Source organism: Cannabis sativa, chromosome 5 (genome assembly GCF_029168945.1).
Source record: "Cannabis sativa cultivar Pink pepper isolate KNU-18-1 chromosome 5, ASM2916894v1, whole genome shotgun sequence".
Lineage (NCBI taxonomy): Eukaryota > Viridiplantae > Streptophyta > Magnoliopsida > Rosales > Cannabaceae > Cannabis > Cannabis sativa.
Window position 1 is genome coordinate 7,163,021 of NC_083605.1, and position 23,073 is coordinate 7,186,093.

The 23,073-nt window shown below is 30.5% G+C and overlaps 1 protein-coding gene across 4 annotated transcripts; it reads left to right on the plus strand.

Annotated features, from left to right (window-relative positions):
- The first annotated feature begins 826 nt into the window (after window positions 1-826).
- LOC115716705 (branched-chain amino acid aminotransferase 1, mitochondrial) lies at window positions 827-18,003 on the plus strand. Of its 4 annotated transcripts, none has more exons than XM_030645574.2 (10): window positions 827-994; window positions 1,204-1,280; window positions 13,505-13,676; window positions 13,760-13,936; window positions 14,071-14,202; window positions 14,461-14,559; window positions 14,674-14,790; window positions 16,645-16,740; window positions 16,856-16,968; window positions 17,714-18,003. In XM_030645574.2, exons 1-10 carry the CDS (start codon window positions 911-913, stop codon window positions 17,826-17,828), a joined length of 1,182 nt encoding a protein of 393 aa, XP_030501434.2. In that variant the 5' UTR covers window positions 827-910; the 3' UTR covers window positions 17,829-18,003. The 4 variants fall into 4 exon arrangements, with proteins under 4 accessions (XP_030501434.2, XP_060971325.1, XP_060971326.1 ...); XM_061115342.1 differs by having other exon boundaries at window positions 860-994; window positions 17,731-18,003; XM_061115343.1 differs by lacking the exon at window positions 14,674-14,790 and having other exon boundaries at window positions 860-994.
- Window positions 18,004-23,073: the final 5,070 nt, after the last annotated feature.

The window sequence follows — 23,073 nt, forward strand, 5'->3', positions numbered from 1 at the left end:
ATTATAAAATATAAATATTTCATGTTATGTTTGAGTTTTATTATTATTTTAATTATATATAGTTAGACAAATATTATTATTATTATTATTATTATTATTATTATTATTATTATTATTATCGAGTTTTTTAATGTGTTGTATTTTTGAATTAGTAATTTGTTTCTAGTTATAGTTTATGTTTGTGTTATGTATAGAGGCTTATCGTACCGTTTAATGTTTAAGCTTATATTTTCTCTTGTCGTGTCTTATTTTTTAAATTTAGGCTAATTAGGATATTTGCTTCATAAACTTTGACATATACCAAATCATGTCCTCTAAACTTTTAAAGTTGTTAAAAATGCCCCCTAAACTATTGAGATTATTGACTTTTTTTTTTCTATATTTAATGAAAAAGTCTAACATGGATGAAAGTCCAGAGGGCATGATTTAGTACATGTCAAAGTTCGAGGGGCATAATTTAGTAGAAATCAAAGTCTGGGGAGCATGATTTAGTATATATCACTGAAATAGTAATTAAAATTAAATGAAATTAGACAAAAATCCTTAAATCCAACAATCTCAATAGTTTAGGGGGTATTTTTAACAATCTTAAAAGTTCAGAGCACATAATTTAGTACACGTCAAAGTTCAAGGTCAAAAATCCTAATTAGCCTTAAATTTATATCCGTTTCAATGTTAAAAAGCTCCATCTATATTCATATTCAATGAATGGACTAATTGGTGGCTACTATTCATAGTCTACCACTATAAGTAGTTAGCCCCCTCCTTTCTATACTCACTCTTTTTAACTTTAAATACTTTTCTATTCTTGTCTATTGTCCGAAATAGATTTTTGCATTACCTCATTTTGTTCAGTTTACCCAAATCAATTTTTTCCTTATATTTACAAATATATTAGCTAGCTATCAACATGATCCGCAGGGGGCTTTGGTTACACAATTTGGTTCCATCTTTTAGAGTTGGTGCTTCTTCCTCTTCCTCCACTTTATTCAAGGTTATAAATTTTTGCTCATCTTTCTCTTACTTTTTACTTTCTATTACTTGGTTTGGTTCTCAAGATCTTTTTGTACTTATAATAATAATAATCATTATTTAAAAAATGATAATAAAATAGTCAAAGACTATGTGATAGTTTGTTTCTTGTTTTACTTAAGAGAGAATGCTAATTAGAACTACTCTTTCTTTGTTGTAATTGTTTTGCAGCTGGGATATCCTTACAATAACTCAGCACCTTATTATGTGGAATCCTCAAAACAATCATGTGAATTATCCAGTAAGAGGTATACAATATTATGTATATATTGTATTATATAATATTATATCAAATAATATTATATGTCATATTTTGTCATAGTAATATATTTGGTATTATTAAGTTATTAACTTACATGTCTATACATAATACCTATTTATATTAATATAAAGGAAGTACAAAATATTGGTGATATGCTAATCTTCTTCCATTTTCAATTATCTTTAATTTAGCTCTCAAAAGATCACTATTCCTATTAATATGGTAATATATAAAAAATATGATATACAACTCTATTTAATATAATATTATAAAATGTAATACAATTTAATAAAGTGTATCAAATAAACTAATAAATATATATATATATACATATCTTAAAAAATATGAGATAATTAATTAGAAAGAAGGATTAATATAATTTAATAGTTTGACAAATCTCCTCACAAAAAGAGGTCCCAAATTATATATAGGGTAAATATTATTTTGGACCCTGTGTTTTGCAAAAATTATTAATTAGACCATTTGTTTTGTTAAATGACAAAATGAACCCTGTATTTTCTAAAATGGTACAAATAGGACCCTAAACTAATTTTTGTCAAAATAAAATTTAATAATAATCTGATCTAAAGGTGTTATGACAAACATGTTTACATTTTCTGTATCTGTTCGTGTTAGGAATTGTCTTCAAGTTGGTTATATTAAAAAAAAAGTTGTCAAAAATTAAGTTCAGGATCTTATTTTTACCATTTTGGAAAATACAGGGTTTATTTTGTCATTTAACAAAACAGAGGGTCCAATTAATAATTTTTATAAAATACATAGTCCAAAAAGGTATATAAAATTTTTGCTAAAACTGTTCCTAAGAAAAATTATAAAAATTGTATGTATATAAAAATTGTACTTAAAGATTTATTGTTTTTTTAAAAGATATATAAGAGTAAATTGGACTAAAATATCTCAGAAAAATTATACAATGTACTCTTTAAAATAAGTCTAGCGATGCATCTCTATCTGTTTTGGTATTTGGGAGAATTTTTTAGTGCAATTTTTTCATAGTAGGTTATTTAGAACATCTTGTAAACTTTTGAAAAATTCAGAAAAATTTAACATGCTGAAATATGGCTCAAATAGTCTATTTCAGACGCGTACAAAATAAAAAAGTCTCGCGTGCAACAGAATATTTGAATTGTGTTCTCAGCGTGTTAATTTTTTTTTTTTTTGAATCTCTCAAAATTTTATAAAATATCTTAAATAACTACAATATAGATGACCATAAAAAAATTAGACTAAAAAATTCTTTCGAATGTTAAAACAGATAGAGGGTGCATTGATAGACCCCTTTTAAGAGGTGCATTGTAGAAGTATCTAGTATCTAATATTTTCAAAATGTTACATTATATACTTTTTTATTTTTGGTAATTTGTGGCAAAATCTTTAACCTTCTTTTTTTTTTGTTGGCAACACCCCATAAATTCACGTTTAAAAATAAATTTGAAGTGTCAGTTAAATTTTACCATAAATGTCAACTATTTAAAATAAATTTTACAATATTTGAATAATTAAAATTATTTAGACTTATAAATATATCACATATATACAGATAGAGTAGCCGTTCTAGTGACATTTAATGGTAAAATTTAGAGAAATTATAATAAATGACCCTAAATTATAACACTATGTAAGTAAATATCCTTATTATAAAATTTATAGAGAAATAACCCTTTTACACTATTTATTATTTATGTAGTCTTTTGCCACATAAAAATTTCATATTTTTAATGTTCAAAATATATTTTTATCTATTTTGTTTAGAATTATAGAAGCATGCCACATAAATATCATGATATATCTATATTAATTTTGTTAAATCTTTTTTATTTTAAAGTTATGTCGAGTTTTTTGATTTTTTTATGATTGTTGTGGATTGTTGGTGTTAGAGATTTTATTATAATGGAAGATAATCAATATATATTATAACTCTATTGTAAAATAATATAATAATTAAAATAAGAGATTGATTAAATATATGTTACAATACATATATGCACTATATATATTATATATATATATGAAAGGTAGAAGAAATGAATAGATTAATATAAGAGTTTTTTGAGGCAAAACCTCCTTAAGTGACCAGGTTTTTGCAACTAATCTCCAATTCTAAAATTTTGGTGGTAAAACATCTTAAATCCAAGAACTGTTAGCACTTAGCCCTTCCTATCTATTTTTGGGTGTTAAGTGCCAGGTTGGAATGTCTACGTGTACACAGTGTACACGTGGCACAATTTTATTGGTCCACGTAAATAAATATTTTTAAAAAATAAAAAAATTAATCATGCCCCCTGAACTTTTAAGGTCGCTAAAAATGCCCCCTAAACTATTAAGATTGTTGGATTTAAGGACTTTTGTCTAATTTCATTTAATTTTACTATTTCAGTAATTGTTTATATACTAAATCACGTCCCTTAAACTTTGACATGTACTAATTTATGGCCCATGGACTTTCATTCATATTAGACTTTTTATTAAAATTAAAAAAAAAATCCTTAAATCCAATAATCTCAATAGTTCAAGGGGTATTTTTGGCGACCTTAAAAGTTTACAGGGCATGATTTAATTTATGTCAAAGTTTAAAATATAAAAATCTTAATTAATCTTAAAAAATTTAAACTAAAAATTTCTCCTTCGTACCGAACTAGGAATCGAAAAACCCCTTCAAAGGGGTGTACAACTTTCTCAAAATTATATACCTCAAAAGTCTATTTTCCCAAGGCTCCTATAAATTATTAAATTATGGAAATAATTAGTATACCTAATAAATAATGATATAGCATGTTTCTCCATTGCATTCTTCACCCTTCTAAAAACTCCCCAATCTCCTTTATTATTCTTACCAAACATTATTATTAATATTGAAAGTCTTACCGAACATTATTTAAGAGTTAGTTAAAGAAGAGATTTTTTTTTTTCTTTTAATTAAAAACATTAAAAATGAAGAAAGACAAACTTTGGAGTTTAGAATTACAAGAAAAAAAAATGTTTGTCAAAAGAAAAGGCAAACACTGCAAACTCTAATATAATCTGGCGCGGACCCAGCTAAGGCTAAGGGTGGGCAGCTGCCCCTAAATTTTTGCATTTTAGTCAATCTTTTACAAATTTAACAAACATATCCTTGTAAAGTTATTTCAAATTAAGTTTTCTATGTAATATTTTTTATTTTGACTCTCATTTATGTATTCATAGTAAGTGTGTTTATTCGATAAAGTTTGTATTAATTTACTCATAGTGCATTTGGTTTGCATTAAGTGTACATTTCATATTTTAGATCCGATCGAATTCGCATAGTAATTCAAATCCAATTCAATTTTCAAAAATTTAAATTAGATCTGTTATTTTCAATTGATTACTTTTAATATTGACTTATTTAATATTTATTAATTTTTTTTTACATAATTAACAACAGAATAAAACACTCCAACAACAAATTAAAATAAATAAAGCAAAAATTAAATTCAAAGTAAGAAGAAAAAAATTGTATGTATAAAAAAATATTTAATTTTATTTTAAATTATCCATTCCTTATAAATAAGAATCAAATATACATTTAATCTACTATGTATTGAAATATATTTGAATCATATTTATTAGACTTTTAAATTACTCTTTTTTACATTAACATATTTATTGTATATATATTTGAAATATATATAATATATGGATTGGATTGAATTAATTACTTTTACATGTCAATAAATATTCAATCCGCACAAGTACAAATTTTTGATTTTTTAATCCAATCCAATCTGCAAAAGTGTAGATATCCGCACTTTGTGGATTTGATTGTGCAGATTATATTGGATTTAGTATTTTATAAACATCCCTAATCCATAGTAATAACTTTTTAACTCTCGATATTTACAATTAATGCAATTATTCTTACATTTTAGTTCTTTTTAGGAGTGTTCATAAAATATTCAATCAAATCCGCACGATCCAATCCAATTCAATCCACAAAGTGCAGAAATACGAACTTGTGTGGATTGAATTGGATTAGAAAATTTAAAATCCGCACTTATGCTGATAGGATGTTGACAAATATATAAAATCAACCGATCCAATCCAATCCACACATATATTTATATATATATTAAAAAAATACATGTACAATTAATATATTAATATAAAAAAAATAATTTAACAATCCAATACATATTTAATCAAAAATTAAAAATTCAATATATATATCATATAAATATATTTTAACATTTAGTAGGTCAAATGTATATTCCAATCCTATTTATAAGGAAAATATAATGGAAAATTTAACTTTATATGCATTTATTAGGCCAATATTTATCCCTTAATTATTAGTGTACTAATATTGTTAGATTAGGTTAATTTTTCATTAAACTCAAGATTATCCCTCCTATTTTTCAACTCACTCCTATCTCTCTCTGCCTCAATTCTCGTTCTCTCTCTTCAACAGTATCGAACCGCCACCATCCAACACCACCACCATCATCTGAGACCACTCGATCCACTGAAAAATCAATTGGACTAACCCTCTCGACTCCATTTCAATCCATCCGAGTCCACACCAATTTCATTCCTCAACCGCGAATGGAGAGACCACCGCCACGAATAGAGACCACAAACGCAAACCACAAATACAGACCACGAACAGAGAGAACAAATTTTCTAGTTTTATTTTTCATTTTTTTGAGTCGATATGATAGTGTTCGATATAGTCCCAATATAAGTTCAATAGGAGGTTCTAAAATTTAAGTTTATGAGGTTGATGGAGAAGGTCCGATAGTGGTCCGATATAGATTTGATGGTGGTCTGGACCCCATTGGACCCCATTCGGATTGGACCCCCTTCGAACACAAAATACGTCCACCAATTAGTTACTATGCATCAGACCACCATTGAATCAATATCGGGCCACTATCAGACCTTCTCCACCAACCTCAAAAACTTAAATTTTGAACCTCCTATCGAACCTATATCGGGCTTATATCGGACATTATTAGACCAACTCAAAAAAACAAAAAAACCAGAAAATTACAGAGAACGTCTTCATTCGTGTTCTCTCCATTCGTGCTCTTCATTTGTGGTCCCCATTAGTGGCGGTGGTCTCTCCGTTCGCAGTTGAGGAAGGAATTGGCGAGGTCTCAGTCGAATTGAAATGGAGCCCTCTCGATTGTTCAGATTGTATGGTGGCGATGGTCGCGGTGGTCGCGGTCTTAGATCTTTTAGTGGGGTTTCAATTGGTATTTCAGTGAGAACTAGTCAGTGAGAGGAAAAGAGAGAGAACGAGCAAGAGGGAAATAGAGAGATGCTAGAAAGTTTTGAAATGAGGGGGTATTTTGGGGTATACATAAAAATTGGCCTATTCCACTAATATTGAGTAGCTTAAGTTTTGGTTATTAATTTTAACATACAATATGCATATAAAGTCAAATTTCCTAATATAATCTAAAATAAAATTAAATACTTTTTTATACACACAATTTTTTTTTTTTTGAATTTGTTATTTTTTTTTATTTTAATTTGTTGCTAGCTTGAGACATAAAACAATAATAATTTATTTTATTTTGTTGTTAGCTATGTGATTTTTTTTTAATAAATAGTAAATAATTTAATATTAAAAAGTGACCAATTCGAAATAATCGATCCAATCCGTATTTTTGAGAATTGATTTGGATTAGATTTCAAGTTTAATGCGGATTGAATTGGATCTAAAATACGAAATTCACACTTAGGTACACTTGGTTGAGAATAATAAAAATATAAGAATATGAATAGAAATGAAATGAAATTAAATTTAAAATGCATAAAAGAAATTGATTAAACAATTATAAATTTTTTTCTCTTTTTTTATTGGAATGGTCATTCCTTCAATCTCAAAATAGAATAATCAATCCACCAAAATGATAGAAAAATCATTCGAGTAAAATAACATTCCAATACTTTAAAATGCAACCAAACAAATTAAGGAATGTGTTGTAATTTCAGCGGAAATAACCTTGAGGATTCAATCATAAAATCTGCAATGAACTCACAACTTTGACAGTAAAATGAACATAAACCAATTAATCTCCACAATGAATCAAATCCGAAATCAAACAAAGAACAACACACGATTTTATCCTGGTTCCGGTCCTAGAGATCAATATGATCCCTGGCCATACTCCAGCTGAGAAACATCACCAATCTTCATTAATATGTGAATAAGAGAGCAACATTACAATTACAATAACCAGAGCAATCACAGCTCAGATTGTACTCGATACACACCAGAGAAAACAGTCACAGTTTTCTCTCTAACACCCGAGTACACCCCTTGTTCTCGACCCTCTTCAAGAACAGAACTCTCAGCTTAGAACCCTAAGCAAATCCCTCTAATCTTCTCTCTTATTCTCTCTCTGTCTTACTTATGTTCTCACTTTTCAGAAGTGAAAAGACTAGACTTATATATAGTCCCAACTCAAACAAGGATAGCACCAACTAACTAACTAACATAACCGAAAGTTAGTTAAGTTAGTTGGTTTAAATGAGTTGGATGATAATGTTGGTTTAGAGGATCAATTTCCACAAATTTCCACCTTGATTCTCTAAAGCAATTTATCAGAGTCTTTTCACTGAAGCCTTGATGATGTGATATCTCGAAATGTTCAGCAAGAACCAATGTTCAGCAAACTGAGACAATGCATCGCCATCGAATGTAAGAACCTTTGTTCCCATGTCGACGGGGTTGTCACTTGTGTGCACCTTTTCCGGCCTTAACCCTGTCCTCAATCTTCTCTCGAATCCAATACAATCTAATGTCAATGTGCTTGCTTTTCTCATGGTATACGAGATTCTTGCACAAGTGAATAGATGACAGACTATCCGAATAGACTGTCCCTTTGTCTTTGAGTAGTAGCAGCTCTTGCAGTATTCCTTGTAACCATATAGCTTCCTTGAAAGCTTCAGTGGTGGCCATGAATTCTGATTCAGTAGTGGACAGTGCCACCACTGGTTGTTGTTGTGATTTCCAACATATGCAGCTTTTGTTAACCATGAATACATAAGCAGTGGTAGATCTTCGATTGTCCCTGTTTGATGCATAATCTGCATCAACACAGCCTTCTAACCTCACATCAGATGTGTCTTTCTGATAGATCAGACCATACTTGATTGTCCCTTTCAAGTATCTAATCAGCCACTTTACAGCATTCCAATGCTCTAACCCAGGGTTTGCCATAAACCTACTCAAAACACTTAGAGCATGTGCTATATCAGGTCTCGTACTGACCATGATATACATTAGACATCCAACAGCCATAGGATATGGTACACCTCTCATATTTTCCCTTTCAGTTTCAGTTTTAGGGCAGTACTCATTAGACAACTTGAAGTGCCCTGCAAGTGGAACTGCAGTGGCCTTAGATGAATCTAAGTTAAACTTCTTGATCACCTTCTCAATGTAGCTTCTTTGAGTTAGCACCATCTTTCCTTCTTTCTTATTCCTTATGACCTCAATCCCCAAAATTTTCTTGATTGCTCCCAAGTCCTTCATTTCAAATTCAGAGTAGAGTTTGTTCTTAATGACTTGTATTTCAGCCTTGTCTTTGCTGATGATCATCATATCATCAACATATAGTAATAGGTACACAGCCTTAGGTGTTCCTAGTTCCTTGTAGTAAAGACAAGAGTCAAATTTTGACCTTGAAAAACCAATACTCTGAACAAATTGATTAAACCTTTGATTCCATTGTCTAGGTGACTGTTTCAACCCATACAATGACCTTTTAAGCAGGCAAACCAGATCAGTTTTTCCATTTTCCACCTGAAAACCAGGTGGTTGCTCCATGAATATCTCTTCATCCAGAACACCATTTAAGAAGGCAGTTTTGACATCCAACTGCTCAACTTCCAAGTCATTGTGTGCAGCAATGGCTAACATCATTCTAATGGTCTTGTATTTCACAACTGGTGAGAAGATATCTGTGTAATCAACTCCCTCAACCTGTGTGAATCCCTTAGCTACCAATCTAGCTTTATATCTAGGTGGTTCACCCTCTGACATTCCTTCTTTCTCTTTGAACAACCATCTGCAAGAGACAACTTTCTTGTCTTTTGGTCTTGGTACCAGAACCCAAGTTCTATTCTTCTTCAAGGAATGCATTTCTTCTCCCATTGCAGCAAGCCATTTCTTCTTTGATTTGCATGCAATTGCTTCTTCATAGGTAGTTGGTTCAGGTTCACTCTCAGATTGTATCACAGCCAGGGCATAGGCTATCAAATTAGCTTCAAAGATACCTGCGGGAGGTCTAATATCTCTCCTTGATCTGTCTCTAGCCAATTGATAGTTGGTCAAATCTGGTTGATCATCTTGACTGGTTTCCACCTCAGCTGTATCTATACCAGCCTCAGTTGTGTCTGCACCCTGTGTTTCCACCTCAAGAGATATCCTTGCTTCTGGTGTGTGGGGTAAATCAATGGAGACTTCAATCTTGTCAGTGTTGATCTCCAACTCAGCAAGGTCATCCCTGTTAGTACCTGCAACATCAGGACCTTTGCCTTCCTTGGCTATCAAGTGCATGAAATCATGCTCATTAAAGACTACATCCCTAGATATGATAATCTTAGGTTTTCCATTTTCAACATGACATAGTCTATATCCTTTAACACCCTTAGGATATCCAAGAAAGAAACATTTAATTGCCCTAGGTTCCAATTTGTCAAGTTTCTGGCGTGCATATGCAGTGCAGCCAAATATTTTCAAGTGATTCAGTTTAGGTGCAGTGCCATGCAATTTTCCATAGGGAGTTTTTAAATCAATCACTCTACTGGGACTCCTATTAATCAAATAACATGCAGTGATCAAAGCCTCTCCCCAGTATATTTTCCCTAAACCAGAACTAATCAACAAGCACCTAACCTTGTTCAACAAGGTTCTATTCATCCTCTCAGCAACACCATTTTGCTGAGGGGTGTGCTTAACAGTTCTATGCCTAACAATTCCAAATTCAGAACATAACAAGCCAAATTCAGTATTAATGAACTCTAAACCGTTATCTGTCCTAAGCACCTTCAATTTCCTTTCATACTGATTTTCCACTTCGATTTTCCATTCTCTGAATTTCTCTAGACATTCATTTTTGGTTTTAAGTAAATAAACCCATACATGCCTACTGAAATCATCTACAATGGATAAGAAATAGTGTTTACCTGAGTGAGTTCCAACCTTGTGAGAACCCCACAAATCAGCATGAACATATTCTAGTGGTCTTTTAGAACAATGGTGGCCAGCCGTGAATTTCAATCTGTGATGCTTTCCCAACACACATGCTTCACAGAAGGGTAGTGAGTTCGGTTTGAAATTGCCTAAGAGCCCTTGCTTGGTCAGTTCTTTGATCCCTTGCTCACTCATGTGACCCATCCTTTTATGCCACAGTTCCATCTCAGTTTCTTGGTGTTGCACAACACTAGCTTCACAAGCCATTACTGTATCTCCTTGCAGAATGTACAAACCATTCTTCTTTTCACCTTTCATGATAGTAAGAGACCCCTTTGCAATTCTCATATGACCATTGTTAGACTTGTAACTGAAGCCTTCATCCTCAAGAGTACCAAGTGATATCAAGTTCCTTCTAAGTTCTGGTATATGCCTTACTTCATGTAGCATTCGAATAGTACCATCAAAGTGCCTAAGAGCAACCTTTCCAATGCCAATTACCCTACAAGAATTGTCATTTCCCATTAGTACAGTACCACAATTTACTTTCCTATAGTCAATAAAATTTTCAAGAATAGGACACATATGGTATGTGCATCCAGAATCAAGAATCCATTCATTTGTGATTCTTTGATCTGAGACCATATACAAGTCACCATCAGATGAGCAACGATCTGATTCTTCAACATTAGAAGCTGAATCATGCTTCTTTTCTCTATCTTCTTTGAGTTTGTTCTTGAACTCAATGCAAAACCTCTTGATGTGACCTACTTTCCCACAGAAATAACATTTTCTGTCCTTATGGTATTTTCCTCTTGATTTCGATCTTGATTGGGATCTATGGTTGCCTTTGAAATGATCCTTTCTGTAGTGATCTCTGCCCCTATTGTTGTCTCTTCCTCTGGCCAAGTAAGCTTCATCTTTGACATTGTCTTTCTCCTTGGACATTTCTTGTTCTTTGGACTTCAAGGCTCCAAGAACATCATCAAGGGTGAGAGTATCTCTTCCATACTTGATCACAGCCTTTAATTCTTGGTATGCAGGTGGCAAAGATCTGAGAAGAATGACAGCTTGGCTTTCTTCATCAACAGTGTGCTTCAAGTTAGCCAACCCTATAATGATTTGGTTAAATACATCAAGGTTATCATCTAAAGACAAATGAGAAGACATTTTAAAACCATATAAAGATTCTAACAAATTAATCTTGTTAGTTAGAGAGGGTTTCATGTAAATCTCTTCAAGCTTGCTCCATAGTTCTCGAGCTGTCTTCATATTCTGAACCTTTCTTCTCACTGTATTGGACAAGTACATTATGATAGTGTAATATGCCAATTCCTCCATATCTTCAAGTTCTTCCTTCTGCAACTTGTCAGTGAGTTCTTCCTTGGGTTTCAATGCCTTGGCCACTTTTTGATGAACAAGAATTCCCTTCAAACTTTCCCTCCATAGGCCAAAGTCCCCTGTCCCATTGAACTTCTCAAGTTCAAATCTTGCTGATCCTGTCATAACTGGTTGCAGATGAGTCTTGATTGAATCTTGATTCTTGAATTCCTCAAATGGATCTTGAACCAAAGCTCTGATTTTGTTGTAATTTCAGCGGAAATAACCTTGAGGATTCAATCATAAAATCTGCAATGAACTCACAACTTTGACAGTAAAATGAACATAAACCAATTAATCTCCACAATGAATCAAATCCGAAATCAAACAAAGAACAACACACGATTTTATCCTGGTTCCGGTCCTAGAGATCAATATGATCCCTGGCCATACTCCAGCTGAGAAACATCACCAATCTTCATTAATATGTGAATAAGAGAGCAACATTACAATTACAATAACCAGCGCAATCACAGCTCAGATTGTACTCGATACACACCAGAGAAAACAGTCACAGTTTTCTCTCTAACACCCGAGTACACCCCTTGTTCTCGACCCTCTTCAAGAACAGAACTCTCAGCTTAGAACCCTAAGCAAATCCCTCTAATCTTCTCTCTTATTCTCTCTCTGTCTTACTTATGTTCTCACTTTTCAGAAGTGAAAAGACTAGACTTATATATAGTCCCAACTCAAACAAGGATAGCACCAACTAACTAACTAACATAACCGAAAGTTAGTTAAGTTAGTTGGTTTAAATGAGTTGGATGATAATGTTGGTTTAGAGGATCAATTTCCACAGAATGAAATAAAAATTGTTTCATTTACATTTCATTTTGACAAGAATCATGGGTTCCATCTCAAAACCAATTAGTGATGAGTGGAATAACCCATATTCTTATATATGGCTCAATACTTTTACATTTAATCCATGTGAGATAATGTTCTCCAATATCCCCTTCAAGATGGTGGCTATTTTTGCTCATCAATCTTGAATCACCTTATCACAAGCCATGCTATTTGCTCACTTATTTTTTGTTCGGATCTCAAGCGTCTTTGCACCATCTGGATCTTGTGCGGCTGGCTAACCAATTTGGATAGGTGTGGATCGAAAGTCCGCTAGAGATATAACTCTGATATCATGACAAGAATCATGGGGTTCCATCTCAAAACTAATTGGTGATTAGTGAAGTAGCCCATATTCTTATATATATATATATGCATGACTCAATATTTTTACATTGAATCTATTTGGAACAATATTTTCCAATACATTTTATTACCTCCAATCAAACGCTACTTTAGTACAAATCAAATGCACTATAATAAAATAGTATGAATTAGATTGGATGAACACCCTTATTCTTTTCTTACCAACCTTATTCTTTTCTTACCAACTTACAATCATATCCATAAATTGTGTCTAAGTAAATTTACATATTTTTTATATTTAACTCTTACATTTATTGTAGTAAGATTTACATAAATTTTATATTTTAGTCATTCTATTACAATTATGCCGGTTAAATTATTTTGAAGTAAGTTTTACAGGTCTATTATCAATAATTTGTTATGGGATTAATTTTATTTATATTAATTATTTTTGTTCTTGATATGTCTGCATAATTAATTGGACAATTATTCAGTGATAAGGATACAAACGAAATGGATTGGGATAATCTGGGATTTAAGCTAATAACAACTGATTACATATATTCCATGAAATGCACCGAAGAAGGAAATTTTGAACAAGGACGATTAAGTTTACATGCCAATATTGAGTTGAGTCCTGCTGCAGCAATTTTAAATTATGCACAGGTATTTTTTTTTTATTATATCTTAACACTTAATTCTTTACAACTTTGCTGTGAAAATATTAATTAATTAATTTAAATTAACAGGGAGTATTTGAAGGGACAAAAGCACATAAAAAAGAAGATGGAGGTTTGCTTCTTTTTCGTCCTGACCAAAATGGAGTTCGAATGAAGATTGGAGCTGAAAGGATGTGCATGCCCTCGCCTTCGGTTGATCAATTTGTTGACGCCGTCAAGCAAACCGCTATCGCTAATAGGAGTTGGGTAATAACATACAAAATTTTTAACAATAATTATTAAATTAAAATATGTGAAATTCGATATTTTTTTTTGGTTAGAATAATATGTACAAAGTTGTTTAGGTTAGAATAAATAAAAGGTTTGAAAACAATTTGCAGGTGCCACCAAGTGGAAAAGGGTCCCTTTATATTAGACCTTTGTTGATGGGAACGGGTGGTGCGTTAGGGGTGGCCCCAGCTCCTGATTACACTTTCCTTGTATATGCTTCTCCAGTTGCCAACTATTTCAAGGTCATAATTATTTTCTTATAAATTCTAATTAGTTTCTCAATCAATAATTATATAAATATTTCAGAAAAAATATTAATATATTCTAACTTCAATATGTTTTAAGTTATAATTAATTCTATGTTTTTATACATGATGACAATCTCCAATTGTATTAAATTAAAACATTTAGCAATTTTTATATAATGAATTCCTTTTTCCTGGAGACCACTTATTAATTTTTACATATATATTGTTTGTAATGAGAAAATTAATTAACAGGAAGGTTTGGCTCCATTAAACATATATGTTGAGGATGAGTTTCATAGAGCATCTCCTGGTGGAACTGGACATGTGAAAGCCATATCAAACTATTCCCCAGTAAGTTGGAATTAATAAAACAATAATAATAAAATTATAACTAATTATGATCACTTCACTACAAAATAATTTGGTTTGGTTGGTTATATATTGTTGTGTTTTCACATGAGACAGTGTTTGAAAGCACTTACCAGAGCAAAGAAAAGAGGATTTTCTGATGTGTTGTTTCTGGATTCGATTCATAACAAATATGTAGAAGAACTCTCAACCTGTAATATATTTATTCTCAAGGTATTTATATATTGCTCATTTATTATGGGAACCATATATGATATAAATATGATCTTATGAGTAATGATGTGCGACAGTGTTTTTTTTTCTAATATTTATTGAAAATTCATAATTTTAAAACATAATGTTACATTATATGTATAATATTTTTGTGCATAATTTAAGTTTTAAGTGAACATTTCAATTTCATTATTTTTGTTTACTCAATGAGCTTACTTCAATATCGTAACTTTTCCCAATTCTTGTGTCTTTTCTTCGTTAGGATTTGTTGAAAGACTCATGTGATTTCTTACGATTAGACACTCTGGGGCTCGAGTCAGTCTTAAATTTTGAGAAATACCATTTATTTGGTATTGTTTTCTGTTTTTTGTTTTAAAAAAAAATTATTTTTAGAAATGAGAACAAAAAATAGTTTTTTAAGTTTTTAAAAACAAATCATGTTTGATTAGTGTTTTTTAAAAACAATATTGACTAAAAGTGAATTGGTTTTTAAAACAAAAAACAACATTTTGTTGTTTTCAAAATTCTTGTTTTTTGTAACTTTGTGCATGTTGGCATTATAACTAAAAAACTGTTTTTTGTTTTTGAAAACAGAAAATTGTTTTTTGAAAACAATTTGGCTTGTTTGGCTTTGTTTTTTTTTAAACAATTTTCAGAAAACAAAGTTACAAAAAACAAGAATTTTGAAAACAACAAAATGTTGTTTTCTGTTTTAAAAACCAATTCACTTTTAGCCAATATTGTTTTTAAAAAACACTAACCAAATATGACTTGTTTTTAAAAACTTCAAAAACTATTTTTTGTTTTCATTTCTAAAAATAATTTTTTAAAAATAAAAAACAGAAAACAATATCAAACATGCTCTTTGTTTTCTGAAAACTGTTTTAAAAAAACAAGGCCAAACAAGACAAATTGTTTTCAAAAAGATAATTTTCTGTTTTGAAAAATAAAAAACAGTTTTTTAGTTATGATGCTAAACATGCACTTACCATTTGTTTGGTAAAAAGGAACGAAAAATTTAAAGAGAAAAGTGGGAAATTAGGATAAAAGGGTAATTATTTCATATATTATTTTTAAAATTTTTTATTTAAATTTATAGTTTAGGTTGCTCCGATAGTTATTTATGTGGATTGCTATATAAATTTTAATTGCAATTTAGTTTGCTGTTAGTTGCTATATAAGTTTATATGTGGATTTCTATAATATTATATAAAAAAAACTATTTTGAGGTGTAAAAATGAAAAAAAAAATTCCTAAAATAAAATATGTATGGAAATGAAAAGTAAGTGAAAAAAATATGGATACTAAAAAGACTTTCTCCGAAATTAGAGTGAAAAACTTTTTAAAACTATTAACAAAATTTCATTACTAATTAAATATAACCATTAATAATTTTATATTACAATAATAATATAAAAGTGTAATTCTAAAATAAAATAACTTTCTAATTTTATTTTTGTCCACTCTACCAAACAATTCTAATTTTCCATCTCAAAATATTTCTTTCTAATAGATAAATAAATATTGAGTCATATATAAGAATTTGAACTACTTCATTAATCACCAATTAATTTTAAAATGAATATCACATATTTTTTTAACACAGTATATTTTTCATTTGAATTATGATGTAGTACTACTACTTAGTTTATAGATTAAGTGCTGAATAGTTATTAAGTCAAAGTGTTCCAATTCATTCTTAACAAATTAATAGTTGCAATTTGTGAGGGTCATTCTAATTTTATACGATTAATAATTATTATTTTATTTTCTATTTTTTTTTCTGAAAGAGTTATTTTCTTATGTTCCATATCCATATAATTTACTTTTTTTGTTATAATTTATTTTCACAAGGGAAATCAAATTTCAACGCCTGCTACAAATGGTACCATACTTCCAGGAGTTACTCGAAGTAGTATCATTGAGATTGCACGTGACTATGGTTACAAGGTCATTAATAATTACTACAATACCAACTTTTTTTTTTTAACTAGATAAATATGTTATTCTTTCAAAAATAAATAAATAAATAAGGACCATGATTATATATGTATATTTATTTTAGATTGAGGAGCGTGAGATTGAAGTGGATGAAGTGATGGAAGCAGAAGAGGTATTTTGTACAGGAACTGCTGTTGGTGTTGCTTCTGTTGGTTCCATTACATATCACACCAAAAGGTATCTCATATTTCTTCTCAATAATTCTTATAACTTCAATATACTAACATAAATATACTTTTTTTGAATTATGTGTTTTTGTAAAAATTACTGATTAAATTATTTATTTTGTCAAATGATATAAATTAGACCTTTATATCTTTTGACATTATACAAATAAGAGTATGAAATCAATTTTTATTAAAATAAACATAATAGTAATTTGACTTATAAGATTATAACTATCAAGTTATATTTTTTTTTTCATCAGGTTTCAAATTGGTTATATTAGAAAAAATAACAAAAATTGAATTCAGAATATTATTTTGTATCATTTTGAAAAATATATACGTTTTGATTTGTTCAAAGTATTATTATTTGTACATTTTATTTAACTAGCTAATATAAACTACTTTGTAGTATGCACACCATATATATAGTATTATATTAAATTTTATTATATGTAATGTTTTTATTTAGTACTATATATATATATTTAATAATGACATATTTGTGCATGTAAATGTACAAAATTTTAATATAGATCAAAATTATATACAATTATACAATACAATCTTTTATTACGTACCAAATAAACTCTTGGATAAATATGATAGAATATCCTCTCTTTCTTTTTCATTAGTGATTATGATGCCTCTATGATTTCTACATCCTCTCCACTTGTAGACAATATCAAATTTGAAAATATATAAAAGAACGTTTACATCTTTTTGTTTTTGTGATTTTGTTGATAATTGATATGCAGAGTCGAATTTAAAACAGGTGATCAGACAGTGTCCCAAAAACTCTACTCAACTCTTATTGGGATTCAAAGAGGTGTTATTGAGGATAAGAAGGGGTGGATCGTTGAAATTGATTAGAGCAAAATATTTATATATTGAAATAACCACATGAAAGTGTGTACACCCTAAGAATAATTTAAAGAGGAGTGCTAATCACACTTTATTTTTATTTTTTTTTACTTTTTTTTTTTAATATTTTAATGTCAAGTATTATATATCTTTTATAATTAATGTTTATTTATACTTAATATTAGTTATAATTGTTTATACTTAATACTTTTATATTAGTTATAATTGTTGGGCTTCGTTCTTCTATCTTATCGGGTCGTTATCTCATCTTGACTCTTACATTAGTATAATATTATTCATTTTGGGCCTAAGCCCTCACAATTTTATTTTTGGATACCTTTTCAAAAAGTCTCATACTAATGGAGTAGGTGGAACACTTATATCAAAGACAACTCTACTTATTCTTCCAATATGGGACTTGGATTGATACCCTAACAATCCTCCCCTCAAACACATACTCGTGGCCTCCCCTCCAACGAAACCACCTTATGCCGTCACTATCACCAACGGAAGTCACCGTCTGACCATCTTGTACCGCCGATTGCCATCTTGTACCACCGTAATCATCAACGAGACACGCCACCTAACTACTACAATATCAGGTAGACTTTCAATACAAGGCACCATATAAATCATCAATCGCGAGGTCATCACACTAATGGCTTCTCTCACACATCACAAACGCAGCCTACAATCCCAACTCTCCTAAACCTTTGGCTCTGATACCACTTGTCGGGTCCCATTCTTCCACCTTGTCGCTACCTCACATTGACTCCCACATTAGTATAATCACTACTACAAACAAAGGCCTTTAATCCCGATTTTTAAGGCCTTTTATCCTGGTTTTCGCTAAAATGAAAATTAAGATATATGCTAGTGGAATAAAAAGTCTTTGAAAAACCAAGATAAAAGGGGGACTTTTTATCTTGGTTATTTCATAAAAACCGGGATAAAAGGGGGACTTTTCATCCCGATTTTTATGAAATAACCGGGATTAAAAGTAAAAAATATAATAAAAAAATTAACCCAAAAAAATTATATCAGTTCATTGAAATAATTTTTACAATTAGATTCCAAAAATTTATATCAAAATATACAAATTAATACACCATGAAGGGTTCATAGCACAAAAAAAAATCATCAAGGACCACCAATGACGAAGCTTCGTGTGTTGGAAATATTTTACCAGGATCTAGATTTACTACCATGTATGTTTCATTAACATCCTAATATGAATTCTAAAACAATGAAATAAACACATATAAAGTTTAGGAAACCTTACATTGGGTGCATCGGAATATAATGACTCTTTCCGTTCAGATCTCTAGCCCTTGATTCCTTTCAGTAGCAGAACATAATCAAGATCTGAACCTGGATCTCTTTCTCTCCTTCCTTTGATGCTGATTCTCCTTCTTGATTGGATTCTACACAATCTTCCACACTATGATTGAGATACCACTTGATGTGTGTGGGCACTACTCTATCACTAAGTATTTCGAAATTGAAGAGAAGAAAAGAGAAGAAGAGGGTGGCGGCTTGGAGGCTCAGGTTTTTCTCTGAGAGAAAATAAGATGCAAGTCTTAGTTTCGTGAAGCCATCACTTTCTATTTATAGAATGCCATCTAGGTTTAGGTTAGAATTGTATGACATTAAAATAATGAAAAATATAAATGGTGAACCCTATACAAAGTGGATAATGGGCCTCACTTTGCAATTTTGCCATTTTGTCATTTCTCAATCCCATTTTCTCAAAAATGTCACTTTTCCAATTCAACCATTTAAATGCCAATTCTAATTATTTAATAACTACAAATTAATTATTAAATAATATTGTCATTTAATATATTTATTAATTAGACATATAAACTTAATTAACAAATAAAACCTAGAATCTCTTTTCTTTACAATTTCGCCCTTGCTTAGTGAAAATTCATAAACTAGACATAGTCTAACTTTAGAATTATAATTGATTAATTAAAATCAATTAACTGAGTCTTACAAGTAGTATGGTCTCAACTAGTTTGGGGACCATGGGCCTATATAACCGAGCTTCCAATAAGTTAAACCGAATTTACCAAGTAAATTCCCTAACTTATTAATTCCTTATTGAATCCACACTTAGAACTTAGAATTGCACTCTCAGTCATATAGAACGCTCTATATGTTCCACGATATAGATACGCTATTAATTATCCATTGTTATAATCCTAATTTGATCAATGACCCTTTAATAGATGATCTACATTGAATAGGAACTAAATTACCGTTACACCTTCAATGTATTTTATCCTTAAAACACTTAGCTCCGTATAAATGATATTTCAACGAAGTGAAATGAGATCTCCACCATTTATCTCTGTTTAGCCAAGCTCGAAAGATATCATCGTTTCACTTCTAAATTTCTATAGAAGTTATAGACTCCATATTTATGTTAGCGCTCCGACTCAATTATACTATCATGTTCCCAAAATGTACGTATCACCCTGACCCAAAAGTAGGCTTAATTAACAAATCAAAGAACATGTATAATACTCTTGAGATCGAACCTAACCATATCAGGATTAAGATCATTTGATCTAGGATCAACGGGTGATATTGAATTGAATAGATATTACGGTAAATTTTAATATATCTAATCAAAGTTCAATATCGGTCCCTTCCGATGTATACTCCATGCATCCGATACTGGTAAACTTTGCCAATGCCCTAGAAAGGACATAACACTTATCCAAGGTGTAAGAATACCTATTGCTGATTATCATGTCAGTCTAAATCCAGTGAACTGACAAATCAGGAAATAAACTTTCGAACATATAATTAAGATTATATTCCACTGTGCTGACAACACTATAATCTTTAACAAATTCATATGTTCTGGACTTAAATAGAATTCATACATTATATATATAATCATGAAATAAATCATGTGAACCATGCAACATAAAATATTATTTATGATCTTTATTAATGAGTTAATCTGATTATATTGAAATGAGTTTTATTTAGGGTACAAAACCTAACATCCTGCACCACGAAACGCCATGAACCTCGAAGCACTGTGACCGGCGAATGGCCACAGATCAGCTGTGTTAACCTAAGAAAAGAAAGAAGGAGAGAGATCTAGAATGATACCGAGAATCAGAGTTTTGGAAAATAATAATAATAATAATAAGAACAAGATAAAATATTACCTGAATGTTTTGGAGGGTATGAGGCTCAGATTTTCCCTTCGTTGGGTCGTTCGTGGTTGGAGAAAGGTGGCTGGACGAGCTGGTCCTTCATGTATCATTATATATTCTTGTTCAATATGAGCAAATTATTATTTTTATAGAGTTTGAATGTTATTTTAAGGGAAATCTACGACACAAGAACATACAATATATATATATATTTTAATGTTTTATCATTGTTATTTTATACCAACATCCTTTTCAATTTGAAGTAGCGTATATACTGTGGTACTATTATATATTATTACAGTAAAATTTTTATCAAAGAATACTCTATTTAAAAATAACTATGGCATGTTTACTGATAAGTAATGGGAATTAATGGAAATGGAATCATTTCCTTACATTTGTTTATTTAATTTATTAAATTTAGGAAAGAGAGAACTTAATTAAATAAGGGAGAAAAAGAGGGGAGAACTTCCTCCACCAATTTTCTAAGAATGCCATTAAGGGTAATGGATTTTATTTATTTTTATTTTATTTTTTAATATTATTTTTTTATAAGTTTTTTAATATTAAATTTATAATGACAATTTTATCCTTTAAAATATGTCTTAATTAAAAATAACTACCATATACTATAGTTTAAGCTCATACTTCGCTATCTTTTATTTTTTTTTTTTGACAAAGTGATTTAAATCACTCATGAATTTACGACGCCCACGTCCGCCACTGGCGCTGGAACCTCCTCGAACCAGGATAGCTCATCGTCTAACCGCAGAGCATGCTTTGCCAACCATGGGCCGCTAAAATCTTAGAGCGAGCCCCATGGGACAAAACTGTCCCCGAAAATTTAGACAATAAAGCTATAACATCTTCAAACAACGCTCCTAACTCAATAAAATACTGAAGTTCCACTGATAAAAGATTGCGATGTTCTAATAATTGTGGGTCACAACTCATTGGCTACGCAAATGCAGAATATTTTTTTGATCCATATAAGACTAGATCTCAAATGAGCTATGTATTCACTTATGGTGACACTGCTATATCTTGGAGGTCAACAAAGCAAACTCTGGTGGTTACTTCCTCAAATCATGCTGGGATACTTGCAATTCACGAGGCAAGTTAAGAATGTGTATGGTTAAGATCAATGACATAACATATTCGAGGAACATGTGAATTAACATCCAATAAAGAAGTACCAACAGTTCTCCATGAAAATAATATTGCCTGCATCGCTTAACAAAAAGGACATTAAAAGAGATTATAACTAAACACATTTGACCAAAATTCTTCTTTATACATAACCTTCAAGAAAATGGTGATATTGATCTTTAACAAATTCGATCAAGTGATAGTTTTGCAGACTTATTCATGAAGACATTACGAACATCAACATTTGAGAAGATTGTTCACAAGATTGGAATGTGTCGATTAAAAGATCTCTAAAAATTCCAAAATGAACTATTTTCCCTTAACTGAGTTTTGTCCCACTTAGTTTCTTCGGTAAGATTTTTAACGAGTCAGTTATTATGGATATCCAAGGGGAGTGTTATAAATAATAGATATTTATGGATGTCCAAATCTTTTCAAATCAATTGCCTTTAACTATATTACTGTTCCCTTTCGTTAGTTTTCTAATCTATGACTCACATATTTGTATAAGTAGAGGATCACCCCAACGAAACAAAATGCTCAAAAATTTTTAATGTCTTCGTTGTGGTATTCATAACACGCAAGTATACGTATCATTAACAAGTTATAGACTCACAAAGAGTGAGGTCGATCCCACGAGGATTGTAGTTAAGTATTTTAAAATTAAATCTTTACTTCTATTTGGCTATATAGAATATTTAAGAGGAGATTAAAACTAGAAAATAATAAAAATAGTGAAAGAAGAAGCAATTAAATTAATAAAGGAAATTAACAGTGAATAAAAGTTAGGGCTTTCGATTTTAATTGTTTCTATTGATTATGACTTAATATGATTATCTTTCTATTACCAATTTCTATGCAATAGCAGGTTTACTAAGATAATTTATAGTCTTCTCTGGTATATAAATCTCAATTACATACAAATT